At 36.8% G+C, this 13874-nt stretch overlaps 1 protein-coding gene and 1 long non-coding RNA gene across 6 annotated transcripts in view; one reads left to right on the top strand and one right to left on the bottom strand.

The window, feature by feature from the left end:
- Window positions 1–2224: 2224 nt before the first annotated feature.
- Window positions 2225–13516, top strand: LOC147835932 (uncharacterized). Its single transcript, XR_015495415.1, has 2 exons — window positions 2225–3612; window positions 13380–13516. It is a non-coding gene; the product is annotated as an uncharacterized LOC147835932 (long non-coding RNA).
- Window positions 7520–13874, bottom strand: part of fes (FES proto-oncogene, tyrosine kinase) — a 55146-nt gene continuing 48791 nt past the window's right edge. For 4 of the 5 annotated variants that reach the window (XM_087259705.1, XM_087259707.1, XM_087259704.1 and 1 more), the window contains exons 17-20: window positions 13354–13477; window positions 11507–11664; window positions 10577–10708; window positions 7520–8007 (exon numbers count right to left, since the gene is read on the bottom strand). In XM_087259705.1, coding sequence (XP_087115831.1) covers window positions 7874–8007; window positions 10577–10708; window positions 11507–11664; window positions 13354–13477 — 548 coding nt within the window. In that variant the 3' untranslated portion in view covers window positions 7520–7873. The remainder of the gene's footprint in view (window positions 8008–10576; window positions 10709–11506; window positions 11665–13353; window positions 13478–13874) is intronic. The other variant, NM_001199869.1, reaches the window with a different exon arrangement.

Genomic DNA, 13874 nt, shown 5'->3' with positions numbered 1-13874 from the left:
AAAAAAAATGTAATGACAAAAAGTCAAGACAACAAATGTGTTTATGTTGCTTTAACTTATTTTAACAAAGTTCTAAACACAAACTTTAACTTAATGTCTTTAGTCAGTTTGATTGATGTAATGTCAGGAATCTTTCCAGACCGTCAGATTCATTCACTGCACCTGCACAGCCCCAATCATCAGATTCTAATCACCTTCACCTGTTGCTCATCACACGCTCACGCTACATAAAGCCGCAGTCACACTAGAGTTTGTGCGTGCGAAATTCTGTCATACGGTGCTGCCAAAAGATTGAACAAGATGATTAGATATTAAAAAAGGCAAGCAATTGCTCCATATTTTACATTTCTGTCCAGAGAGGTTCCTTGATTGGTCTCACGCCAGGCCCGGATTGGCTAATCGGGAGAACCGGGAGAATTCCCGGTGGGCCGATTCGTTTTTTGGCCACGAGGGCCGGTGTCCCTAGCTGCTTGCATTCTCAGCAGTTGCACTTTTTTCATTTATTTATTTATTTGACCATAGCCTCACTCTTTTTATTCATTATTTTGCCGCAGCTCCGCTCTTTTTATTTTTTTTCTCGCAGCCCCGTAAACAAAATGCAGCCTGCAAATTATTAATGATGTAACTATCATCATTCGACTCTAAACAGCGGCACCTTAGTGAATGTAAGAATTCGAATAATTAATATTGATTAATAATACACCTGCTCAATGAAAATCAGATGATTCACTACATTAATAAATCTGACATAACTTGATCAGAAATCTAAAAAGGAGAGAAAAAGATTAAGCCATCAATAAAAGTCTTGCAGGTCATAGTGCCATTTTCCAACCACATATTATCACCAGCGCCTCTGTGGTCCAGTGGTCAGCACGTTAAAATATGACACGGCCGACCCGTGTTCGAACCTCATCTGAAAAATTGTTATTATTTTTTTTTCATTTTTATTGTTAAGACATATAATACTGTTAGGGTTGTTGGAAATTTGAAGTTCTAAAGCAGCTGTTTTCTTGAAAAATTATGTGAAAGTGTCCTTAGAAACTGAATTGGAAATGACCTTATTTTAATAGTCAGTCGTGAACTGAGATGGGCCGGTCCAAGGCTTGAAACTCCAGGGCTGAAAAGGAGTCCCACTCCGGCCCTGTCTCACGCAGTCAAGTAATGCGATTTCGGAGGTCAGAGTTCACCAAGCTTGAATTTTCCAATGCGTTTCCGGTCTGACGCATTCAGTCTTTGGGGACAAAAGTCCAGTGTGACCACAGCTTAAGCCTGGAACATTCACTGTCTGACTTTACCTGGACTCTTTTCTTTTTAGCTTGATAGCCTTTACTCGTCATTGTATCCTGCCTGCCTGTCTGCTCACCAGTTTGATAGTTTAAAAACACTTTAAGGTCAAAATTTTTAACACCTTTAAGCTATATATTTTCCGATATTTGCCCGATATTTGATACTTGCCTAATAACCCTAACCTTCCGAGTTCACCTAATTAACCTAGTTAAGCCTTTAAATGTCACTTTAAGCTGTATAGTCTTCTAATAAACATCTAATAAAATGTATTGTCATCATCGTTATTTGAAATGAGTTATTAAAAGTATTATGTTTAGAAATGTGTTGAGAATTTTCACTCCATTAAACTGAAATTGTGGAAAAACAAACAGGGGCGCTAAACATTTTGACTTCAACTGTATATTTCAATTAATAGGGAAAACGAGTGAATGTTTTTACCAAAACTAATAATGGATTTTTTTTTAGATGCGTGCGAAACAATATAATTTGCACAAAAAAATTATGTTCTTTTTTTTTCTCAATAGAAGTTGGTACTCCACCCCGTTTAGAGCGTAATATAAGAGTTTTACGTTATAACTAAAGATGGATCTGCGACTATGGTTTTGGGTAACACTCGTCACTACATCGTTCTTTTCCCAAACTATGCATCGAACTATGATAGTTCAGCCACAGTTATGTTGTTTTTGAGATACGCACCCCAGTGTGGTAAGTAAAATAATCTTATTCAAATTAAAAAAAAAAAAAAAAGTATATTTTTTATACCCCATTAAACAAGTGTATCTTACCCCATTAAAACATTATTTAGCTTGCTTTAAGGGAAAACTCACTTAACTTTAACAATATTTCTGAAAACAAAACAACCTTTTTGCTGGTCTAGAAAATGTAACACTTTAGAATAAAGATCCTTAATGCATTTCCTAACATTAACCAAGTATAACTTATCTTTTAAAGCATTTACTGTATTATTTATAGTTCAACATGAACTATTGCATTATAAAAGAACAAAGTTGTGTAAGTGAACATGAGAATGCAACATGAGTTAATATGAACGTTATTTATAACTTGATGATTAAAATATCATAAAAATGCATTACTAATAGTTTGCTCATGTTAGTAAATACATTAACTAATAGACCACTATTCTAAAGTGTTACCAGTGCTTCTTGATTTAAGAATTTGTTGACATTTCAACTAGAAACATGGCAAAAGTAGAAAAGTTTGTGTGAAAATGGAGTGTAATATTAATATTGTAAAACTGCAAATCTAGTCTCCGTACACTAATCCACGAGTCTTTAACAATCACATACTCGATCTTCATTCCTCTCTTCAGCTCAAGCATTGACTTTTCTCTGTAGAGAATCCCTGATATAGATCAGAACACATTTATTCTTACCCTCTAACACGTGGAAATAATTTCATTTAACATGCTGGAACATTTTTGTTCATGCACTAGTGCACCGCTGTCTCCAAATGTGCCACAGACAGTAAATGTAGAGGCATTTACATACACTGTATTTGCTACATATCTGTCTTCTAAATTAAATCCCATAAAATATAAATCCAGGCTCATTACCAGGTCTAGACAATATGAGCATATCACGCCAATTTTATCCTCCTTACACACTGGCTGCCTGTTAAGTTTCGTATTGATTTTAAAATATTACTTCTCACATATAACACTTTTAATAATCTAGCTCCTGTTTATCTAACCAACTTTCTGTCTTGCTACAATCCAACTCGCTCTTTAAGATCTCAAAACTCAGGTCTTCTCGTAGTACCCTTAAAAGCAAAGTCGAGTAAAGGAGGTCGAGCCTTCTCATTTATGGCTCCTAAACTCTGGAATAGCCTTCCTGATAACGTCCGAGGCTCAGACACACTCTCTCAGTTCAAAACTAGATTAAAAACCTATCTTTTTAGCAAAGCATACTCAGTGCATCACCTAACAGTATGATGCATGAATGTGCCCCACGCAGGTTTCTACATCTCATTTATATACACTATGAGCAGCAGCTATGCTAATTATTCTCATTATCCTCTATTTCTACCTGGGGATACTCATCCCGAGGCCTTCAGAGACTATGCAGTGCCACTGATGTGATCCAAGATCCGCGACAATCCCTGGGTTTCCATAAGCCTGGACCAGGCCGCATCCTGAGCAGCTACTGTGGTGGTCATGGAGGAGTGGAGAGCATGAGACGCTCCAGGGACAGACGAGTCTTTGCTGAGGTCCATCTTCCTGCCTCCAGCGCCTTGACTGCAGCTCTGCACTAGACGCTTGGCCAGTGGAGAAAAGGTCATGCCCAACTGAGCCTGCTTTCTATTAAGGTTTTTTAATTCTTCACTTTTACCAATTCTCCGATCACTGCCTTCCCTTAACCCAACCAACAGTGTTTTCAAAAGCAATCCAGAAAAAGATACGCCCTCACAGCTGTCTGATTTTTACCATGTTTTCGGATCTTACCACATTCTCACCCTGTTATTTACTTGTTTGTTTTGTTTTTTGCCTTTTGTTTTAGCTGCTTTGTGGTACCGTTCTTTGCCAGATTTGAACTAGTAACAGTGGAAAAGCCATCCACACAGATGTAAACGGTCAGCTAGTAACACAAAAAGAAACAGAAGCTGTTAGCGGCGTCATACCGCCCAATAGAGTTTGTATTAAAGACGAAATGCAGCCTAACGTAGCTCTGGCTACATAATTTGCATTCTCCAGAAATGTATACAGTAGGTTTTCACAATGAGCCTGTGTTGTGAAATATACACCCGTCACAAAAAATTTAGTACTTAAACAATAAATGCACAATTAATGCAAAAACGTCACTGCAAATGCACAATCATGCACAAGCTTACTCAGAACTAGCAATTTATGAATAGACTTATCCTAAAATGGTGTAAAGATGGAGTTCTTGACCTTCTTTGGGAAATTAAAAGTTTTAAATTCAGTTTTAGTTTAAGCTGTGGCCGTAGGCCTTTTTTCACACAGATCTACCAACTTGTAGCGTTATTTCAATGACAAATGTCGTGAGAGCAGTATTACAAGTCCGGATCGCATTTATGTAATAGCCTACAGCATGCGAATCTCTTGTCTTGTGCGCCGATTTCCTCTGCTTGTGCACAAAACTTCTTGCACGCCCCCTCAAATATACGCTGCTCAAGCGCAGATCTTCTTGTGCGCTCTCAAATAAATGCTGCTGAAGTGCGTTTTAGTGCGGTTATGTAGTGAGTATGTCTCCAACATTTATTAGATTTGGTAAGAATATTTATGAATGTCTCCAATAAACCTACAGAGCGGCATTAATGCGGTCTGAAGTAAAGTGAAACGGCTATACGTCGTGTTTGCTGGCCTCACGTATCACGCACCTGTCAGTCAGTCAGTCGGCACGTAACCTTAAAGAGTTAAACAAATTACGCACAGCACTACTACGATTACAGAAAAGTTTGCGCTGTTATACTTCACTTACCTTTTAAAATGTAGCCGTGGCGGGAACAATTCAGGCGTGGCGCCCCGCCATGGAAAAATGAATGTAGCGGAAACCATGAGCTAGTTTGGCACACTGTCCCGGGAGAGAGCCCTGAGCTCATGAGATCCTCCAGGGGCTCCCTCCCGTTGCAGGGCGAGAGGGGAGTTTGAGCTCAGGTAGACCTCGAGATGTTTTAACGTAAAGTTACGTTAAAACCAAGCACACCATTGTTTTTCTTGTGAAATTCCCAATAAGTTTGATGTGTCAAATCCTCTTCCTATTGAAAAAACAAAAGTTGGATCCAAGAAAGCCGACTTTAAAATGGTCACCACCCATCTTGAAAAGTTTGCCCCCTCACATATACTAATGTGGCACAAACAAGACGTCAATATCACCAACCATTCCCATTTTATTAAAGTGAATCCAAATAAATGGCCCACCCTGTAGTGTAAATATCTATGGTTAGGTTAATTAGGCAATACATTGTCATTGGACAACAGTACTTTTTTTCTGTAGCCAATGGACAACTAATAATAGTGACTTTAAAATTTGTTTAAAATGTTAAGGCCTGCTCAATAATATATGAAATACTTAGAATGTTCCCTTTCCCTGTTTAATAGCACTCTGGAAATTTCACAATAGTGAAATTAATGATTCTGTCTTCAATCGAATGTCAAAAGATCAAGCAAATGTGAACCGCTCAGCTGATCATGACCTCATCAACCGAATGTGCACTCAGATGATACACTTATCAGATATTGCTCGATAAAGCCTGCATAGAGCTTGGACTTAATGTGACTTGACCTAATAACTGCTATCATTTTTCAAAGCAAAGGTAATCCTGGAACGGGAGAAATGAAAGAAGTGTCATATGATAGTCCTGCATGAGCCCAAAATATCATGCAATCAAGTTATGCACATGGTTTGTGCACAATGTGTCACCTGTTATATCTTATGATTTGTATTGTTCGTCCCCGAGGCAGATGAGATCCATGAACCGATACGCACCTTTTCACACCTGTGTGTCTCACACTTCTGCAGATAGCTTTATGTAATTTATTTGAACGTTTTATGTAACAGCAATGGAGGAAATACATTGAGCATATGACGGATTCCTGAGCTGCTCAATAAAAACAGCCAAATGAATTTTTGCTGGAGTAAATAACTGAGTCTGCCGTGAGAAGATGATGACATACCGTACATGTCAAGGAGTTTTGTTACATTTGTTTGATTTTCTGAACAATTAAAAAAAATGAATTTAATATTCTTTCATTCATTCATTTTCTTGTCGGCTTAGTCCCTTTATTAATCCGGGGTCGCCACAGCGGAATGAACCGCCAACTTATCCAGCAAGTTTTTACGCAGCAGATGCCCTTCCAGCTGCAACCCATCTCTGGGAAACATCCATACACACATTCACACACACACACAATTAGCCTACCCAATTCACCTGTACCGAATGTCTTTGGACTGTGGGGGAAACCGGAGCACCCGGAGGAAACCCACGCGAAGACAGGGAGAACATGCAAACTCCACACAGAAACACCAACTGAGCCGAGGTTCAAACCAGCAACCCAGCGACCTTCTTGCTATGAGGCGACAGCACTACCTACTGCGCCACTGCCTCGCCTTTTATTTTAATAGTATTAGTATAATAGTAATAGTATTATATCTGTGTTCTGTTTTTAATATGAATCCAATTTATTAATAATAGTAGTAGTAAATATTTGTGTTCGGTTTTAATATGAATCTAATTTAATATCAAGTATATTTACAGTTGAAGTCAGAATTATTAGCCCTCCCTTTGAATTTTTTTTCTTTTTCAAGTATTTCCCAAATGAAGTTTAACAGAGCAAGGAAATTTTCACAGTATGTCTGATAATATTTTTTCTTCTGGAGAAAATCTTATTTGTTTTATTTCGGCTAGAATAAAAGCAGTTATTAATTTTTTATTAATCATTTTAAGGTCAAAATTATTAGCTATTTTTTTTTCGATAGTCTACAGCACAAACCATCGTTATACAATAACATGCCTAATTACCCTAACCTGCCTAGTTAACTTGATTAACCTAGTTAAGTAAATGTCCCTTTAATCTGTATAGAAGTGTCTTGGAAAAATATGCAGTAAAATCTTATTTACTGTCATCATGGCATAGATAAAATAAATGAGTTATTAGAAATGAGTTATTAAACTATTATGTTTAGAAATGTGTTGAAAAAATCTGCTCTCCGTTAAACAGAAATTGGGGAAAAAAATAAACAGAAGGGCTAATTATTCTGACTTCAGCTGTATATACATATATATTTCCTTTTCTTAAATTTTATTACAATTTTTATTTTATTTTCTAAAATATTTTATTTCATTTTAAAGCACTTTGGATCAACTACGGTTGTGTAAAATGATGCTCTATAAATAAAGTTTGCCTTGCCTTGCCTACTTGTTCTATTTTATAATAATGATATTTTTATAGACAATATTCTGCAATGTAAAACATGTTCATTTACAAATAGTATCATACTTATGCTCATTAAATACTTGCTTATTATAGCCATGGTGAAAATAAATGTTTTATTTGCAAAATTAGTAATTATTAAGATAATCATTTCTCAAAGTCATCCAACCCAACCATTATAATATTTGACTTTTGGTCCAGAAATATGTTTATGGCTGTCCATTTCAAATACAATTCTTTCGAGAGATTACGCTTATATATCTGCTTCCACATTTGATCAATTTAAGTGCGCCCCTGCTGAATAAAAGCAGTTACTATCAATAATTACGAATCAGATTTATTCACAGTACTTTCATACATTAACAGGTGTATGTACAGACTTAGCTTCATGTGATCACATGTGCAAAACAATAATAATTTATACTTCATTGAAATACCTCTAATAAAGCCTCGTAGGAAACAAGCTTCCAGAACACTGAATATGTTTATAAAATGATGTAATAATTAATTATAATCTCTTTTCTGTAAGATGGCACTGATGGTGCACACTTACTGTAGATTTGCATGATGTACAAATAATAATATTAATAAAATATCCCTTGATTTGGCCTCAATAAAACACAAACTGCCTTTACTGTACATGTGAGCCTGAGTGTGTGTGAGTGTGTGTGTGTGTTACTGACATAAAGCACCGAGATCTGCCTTTAGTTTGAGAAATGAGGGTCTTTTTCTTGGGTCGTACTGCCAGCACTGACACATGAGGGTGTAGATTTCATCCGGACAGTTATTTGGGGCCGGCATCCGATATCCTAAACACAGAAACAACACTTCAGTTATATTGGAAAATGTATTAAATTTGAACAAAGGCTGCTATTAAAAAAGTCTTCATTGAGTAAACCTTTTGATCTTTTGCTTAAGCTGTTATCAGCTAACTCTGCTTTTACTGCAAACAAATGATTGCAATCACAGCACAGTAGTATCCGCGTAAACCAGAAGTTGCTGCAGACTTTTATTTCAGTATGCATTTCCTGCTGAAACAAAATACCTGCTTGTTTAGTCGTGATGTATCGGTGACGTGTGGAATACTGTTCCCTGGTCTAAAGCCTGGTTTATACTTCTGAGTCGAGTAATTGGCGTGACCCACAGTGCATGCCTTGTGCGTTGTCGTGCATTTATACTTCTGTGTGTATACTTTCAAAACGCTAGCTGGCAGTAAGTGTCTATGATCGTCTGTGTTGAGTTTCTTTGCTGGTGTTTTGTTTTTTCTGAACGCTACCTTATTGTAGAAGTAGCTCAAACTCACTCATTTTGAGGTGGGAACCAGTGGACGTGCAACAACTTTAATAATAAGGTAAACACAAAGCAAAAGTTTCCATCCTTGTCCCGTGAAGGAGGTCCAGGTGTAAACACTCGCTCCAACGGGTTAGTGCGGCCAGTGGTGGTTCTAGTTTAAATGGCACCCTGGGAGAAACCACCCCAAACATACCCCCTTCCTCATCCCCCAAGAAATAAGGACACTAAGTGGTTGATATATATATATATATATATATATATATATATATATATATATATATATATATATATATATATATATATATATATATATGTTTTATAAAATATTTAAATCTATATTTTAACTATATACATTTAAAATAATTACTAATAAATTTAAATATATTTGTTTATTTTCAATAAATATAAAAATTTGTTTATTATTATTATTATTATTGTGCATTAATTATTATAAATAAATAACAAAAATCAATTCTACAGGGAACTGAAAAACAATGTAAAGACACAACTGGAGTAATATTCTAAGACTTTTGCATGAATATTAATTATGACAGTTCTATAGAATAAAAAAAAATACATGTTTTATAGAATTATCTGTTGTTTTAGACCTGACTCATGGCCTAGTATTATGTTTTTGAAGTCTTAGTTACCTCCCTGACTCATTCCTCCTTTCTGCTTCATAGCCATGCATCAAAGTAACATCATCATCATCATCATCATCATCATATAATATCAACTATAGCTTTGTCGACTTGCGTGTTGACGCATATTGGCGTGCATGTCCAGTAAACAACCAGGATCAGGGGGCTGCGCATATGAGGCGCGCGGAAATGGCTTTCTGCGCACGTGCGTCAATTTGTTTTTACCTGCGGTGTTTCGGTTGCACCATTGCACATAAAGTTATTTGAGTTACTGTTGCCTTTCTGTCGCTGGAACCAGTCTGGCCATTCTCCTCTGACCTCTGGCATCAACAAGAAATTTGTGCCCACAGAACTGCCGCTCACTGGATATTTTCTCTTTTTCTGACCATTCTCTGTAAACCCTAGAGATGGTTGTGCCTGAAAATCCTAGTAGATTAGCAGTTCCTGAAATACTCATACTAGCCAGTCTGGCACCAACAATCATGCCAAGTTCAAAGTCACTTAAATCCCCTTTCTTCCTCATTCTCATGCTCGGTTTGAACTGCAGCAGATCATCTTGACCATGTCTGTATGCCTAAATGCATTGTGCTGCTGCCATGTGATTGGCTGATTAGAAATTTGAGTTAGCAAGTAGTTGGACAATTGTACCTAATAAAGTGGCCGGTGAGTTTATATTTACATAACAAAATAACTAAAATATACACAGTACACAAAAACTTTTATTTTAGATGTGGTTAATTTTTTTCCCAGCACTAATATATATTTAATATGAGCATTTTTCTCAGGCTCCTGTAGGTTCAGTCATTTGGCAAAGAATAGATTATTTTTATGGCCTTTAAAGTGAAATAACTGAGAAAAATGCTCATTTCAGACCAACATTGTCAGATGGCTCTTAGAGGTTTTTTTATCTGCCAATCCAAATTCAAAAGCAAATGGCAAGTCTTTGATCGAAGATTGCCAAAACAAACTTTTTTCAGTGGATTAACTTGCAAGGATTATTTATTTACGTATAACAAAGTATAACAACGTGAGCTAGCAAAATACACATAGTAATTTTTTTATTTCAAGCAGACTTTAACTTGTAGCACATTTGAGCTCTCTCAGCTGTAAAAAAAACATTCAAAATGCACAATTCTTGCAGTCAACTGGAAGTGTTATGAATCACACTAAAAGTGTCTGTCTGTTAGTTTGGATGATCATTCAACAGGCTAAAAATCTCTAAGAATCACAGATGGAGAACCGCAGAAGCTAACTGAGGTCTTGAGTTCAGAAAGTCTCTAAAAAAGGTCTAGAAAATAAAAAGTTTCTACTCTCATCCAAAAACAAACCCAAGCATCTCCTGATTTTTTTGGTTAATCTGAGCAAAATGATCAAAGGGTAAATCAACAAAAGCATTTCCTCCAATCTTCTTTGCTAATGTTTGTCCAGTGTCAGAGTGTTTTACCTCTCTCCACCTCGTCTCTGGTCTGCTGGTTGCTCATGACAGTTGGGATGGTGTATGGCGTGACTCCTCTGGAAAATGTCTCCCAAAGCAGCACTCCAAAACTCCAGACGTCACTTTCTGTGGTGTACCGCCCTGGTGAACCAGCAGAGAGCAGTGCTAACACTTCATTCACCAGCAGGACACATAATGCAGATCTCTCAGCTCTGTTTGACCTCTTATCTTCTCATTTTAATCAATACGTTCAGTGTCTCAGTATAACAATATATCTGTTTAAACTGTTGATACATTTGTTGTCAGTGGTTATCTACTACAGGGTTTCATACATACTATAATTGAGGGCCTCTGGAGCCATCCATTTATTATTCTAATTCTAATATTTAAAGATGTTTACAAATAAAGATATTTTATACATACATGCACACAAACACACATCATTTTTTACAGTTAAATATTTTATAATTTATTAAATGTAAAAATGACAATAATAATAAAAATAATACTCTATTATAAATGAGAAGTATCACATGAGTAGCAGTGCAATGTGGCTGTATATCAGCACTGGTGGGATGAATGCGTCGCCTTAGTTTCCCACCAGAGACAATATACAGCCACATCGCACTGCTACAAGTGTGATATTGTGCTTATACAACAGTTCAACGACATAATCGTTTATATAAAAAAGACAATCAAACACAGGGAGTCTTAAAACTCTTTTGGAAGAGGAACTACTTTCTTTCACCATTCATTCACATCTGCAGCTGACGTCAGAACAGCAAGAGCCGTTACTAATTCACCAACGTCATTTTAGGGTTTGAATGATTCTCTCTCTTAATGTCTAAATTAAGCTGATTCTGCTGACATTTTTTGATTATAAGGCTGAACACTCTAATAGTATTTTGTACATTTCTAAAACCCCTGGACTAGTTTTACCATAGTTGAGGGCCTCTGGTGCTGTCCACTTGACTGGGATCTGCTTCATTCCTCCAGTAGCAGAATAAACGCCATCCTGCTCCTCACGGGACATCCCGAAATCACTGATCTTCACCACACTCTCCTCTCCGACAAGACAGTTACGGGCCGCTACATCTCTGGACAGAGACACACACGCACATGACAGCTCAAGAGATTGATAAAAAGAGCTGCCATCATGATTTACCATCCCAAAAGTAGACTGTTAGTGTGGATTTTGACTGAAACAATGATCTATTTTTTCTTGTCTGTAATATTACTCCATTTTAACACGCATTTATGTGATAAAAAAACATTTACTCGCTTGACACTGTAATACAGCATGTTTGGTCATTTTCATTGTAGACCGTTTTGAAATTGTCATGTAAACATTAACCTTTTTTAAAACACATTGGAAAAACTTCTCAGTTTTTCCTCTGTCGTTGTCATGTAAACGTAGACTTGCGGCTATTCACATATCATTTTGCATGCGCAAGTTCATTATTTCAAATGGAGATGTGCTGCATGCATGCGCAAATAGGGAGCAACATGGTTGTGATGTGCACATGGTGCAAAACATTCTCCTTTTCCAGGCGCACCTTCAGCGCATTGAGTTGAAAACATCTCTTTTCAGAATGCCGCAAATGCACCATGGGTCAAGTTACAAGAACCAACCAATACAATACAATATTTATTTATAAAGCACATTTAAAAACAACCAAAGTTGAGCGGAGTACTAAAGACAGAGAAGAAAACAGAAACATTCAGCAAATAAAGAAAAAACAGTGATCAAGGATTATTAAAAGTGAGAGAAAATTGACAGTTCTTTAAAACGGACTTAAACACAGAAATGCAGGGGGAAAGTCTTATGTGAATTGGCAGAGTGTTCCAGAGTTTAGGACCAGCAACTGCAAACCCTCGATTACCTCATTTTTTAAGTCGTGTTCTGGGCACAGTAAATTGAGATCATAAGATCTCAATGATCGAGAGGGGGTGTACAGACAGAGCAAGTCAGCAAGATTATTAATGGCTTTGTAAACAAATAATAAAACTTCATTAAAGCTTCAAGCAGCAATGAAAGGGACCTCGCACCTGGGCTCACCACCGTCCGGTGGCGTTAGGATGACAGAGAACAGTGGACTAAATCACATTAAGCTTAAATATACGAAAAACCTGAGAAAATCACAGATCTGAATAGTAATTTTATCAACCATGTGAAGTTTTAGGCAGATCGGACATTGTGTGGTTGAGTTAAAAGTACTTGCTCTTCCATGGCGAAACACTGAGGTTTGTCAGGCCGCCACTTCACAATATATCATCGCTAGAGCTTTCGTATAACACCACCCAAATTTGGTGCTGATACGATAAAATTTGTGGTAGGAGGTTGTTACAGTGTAAAACATTTAATTTCCTGTTGCCAGCAGGTGGCGCTATAACTGTGTCTGGATATCGGCAGGTAAACGTGTTCAGGTCAGGACTGTTATCAAATGTGTGAATTTTGAGGCAGATCGAACAATGCATGTCTGAGTTATAACAACTTCTTGTTTCGTGTTGAAACATCAAAGTTTGTAAGGCCGCCACGGACAGGTCCTTTGACGAAAACTCTAGATCTTTGAGGGAAGCAGTCACGATTAAATGGAGAAGGGAGCTTTCATTTCCTAATGATCAGCCAAACCTTCCCATCAAAGAGCTGGTAAAGAGAGAAATAGCCGGAGTCTCCTTACTGGATTCAATAAAAGGCCGCTGTGAGCTCTTTATGAGGTCTGCCAGTGCTTTATGGATCCACTAAAGTGCCTGAGTGTTAATACATCACCATATTTCCCTCTCACCGGTGAATGCACTTTTTGCTTTCCAGATACGCCAAGCCTGACGCCACGTTCTCTGCCATCCTGATCAACATGCTGGACTTCAGGTTGTGGCCTTCTGTGCGCAGAAACGTCAGAAAGTCTCCTCCTGCCAGAAGAAAATGCCATTAAAAGATTTGCTTGTAAAGGAATAGTTCTATTCTATTCTATTCAACAGTTAAAATAGTTTATTATATAGAAAATAATACAGTATGCTTAGTAATTAAAAAATAATGTATTTAATAAGTATTTTTTGAAACAAAATCATTATATACATCAATAAAAGGCAAAAAGCTGTGACGAAAGTTGTTACTAAATAAGCTTTTTCATATTACATAAAATATTAAAATAAAACATATATAAATATGATGTAGTTATTTCATTTCATTTCATAATTGATCTTTAATTTAACAATACAATTACTGTGTTAAATGATTATAAAAAGCAAAAACATTAAATACTTTTGTGACAAAAAGCATTATTTATGATTTTATTCTACTTCAAAT

The sequence above is a fragment of the Danio rerio genome, chromosome 7, assembly GCF_052040795.2.
Source record: "Danio rerio strain M-AB ecotype USA chromosome 7, GRCz13ab, whole genome shotgun sequence".
NCBI lineage: Eukaryota > Metazoa > Chordata > Actinopteri > Cypriniformes > Danionidae > Danio > Danio rerio.
This window is presented reverse-complemented; position numbering and strand designations above follow the sequence as displayed.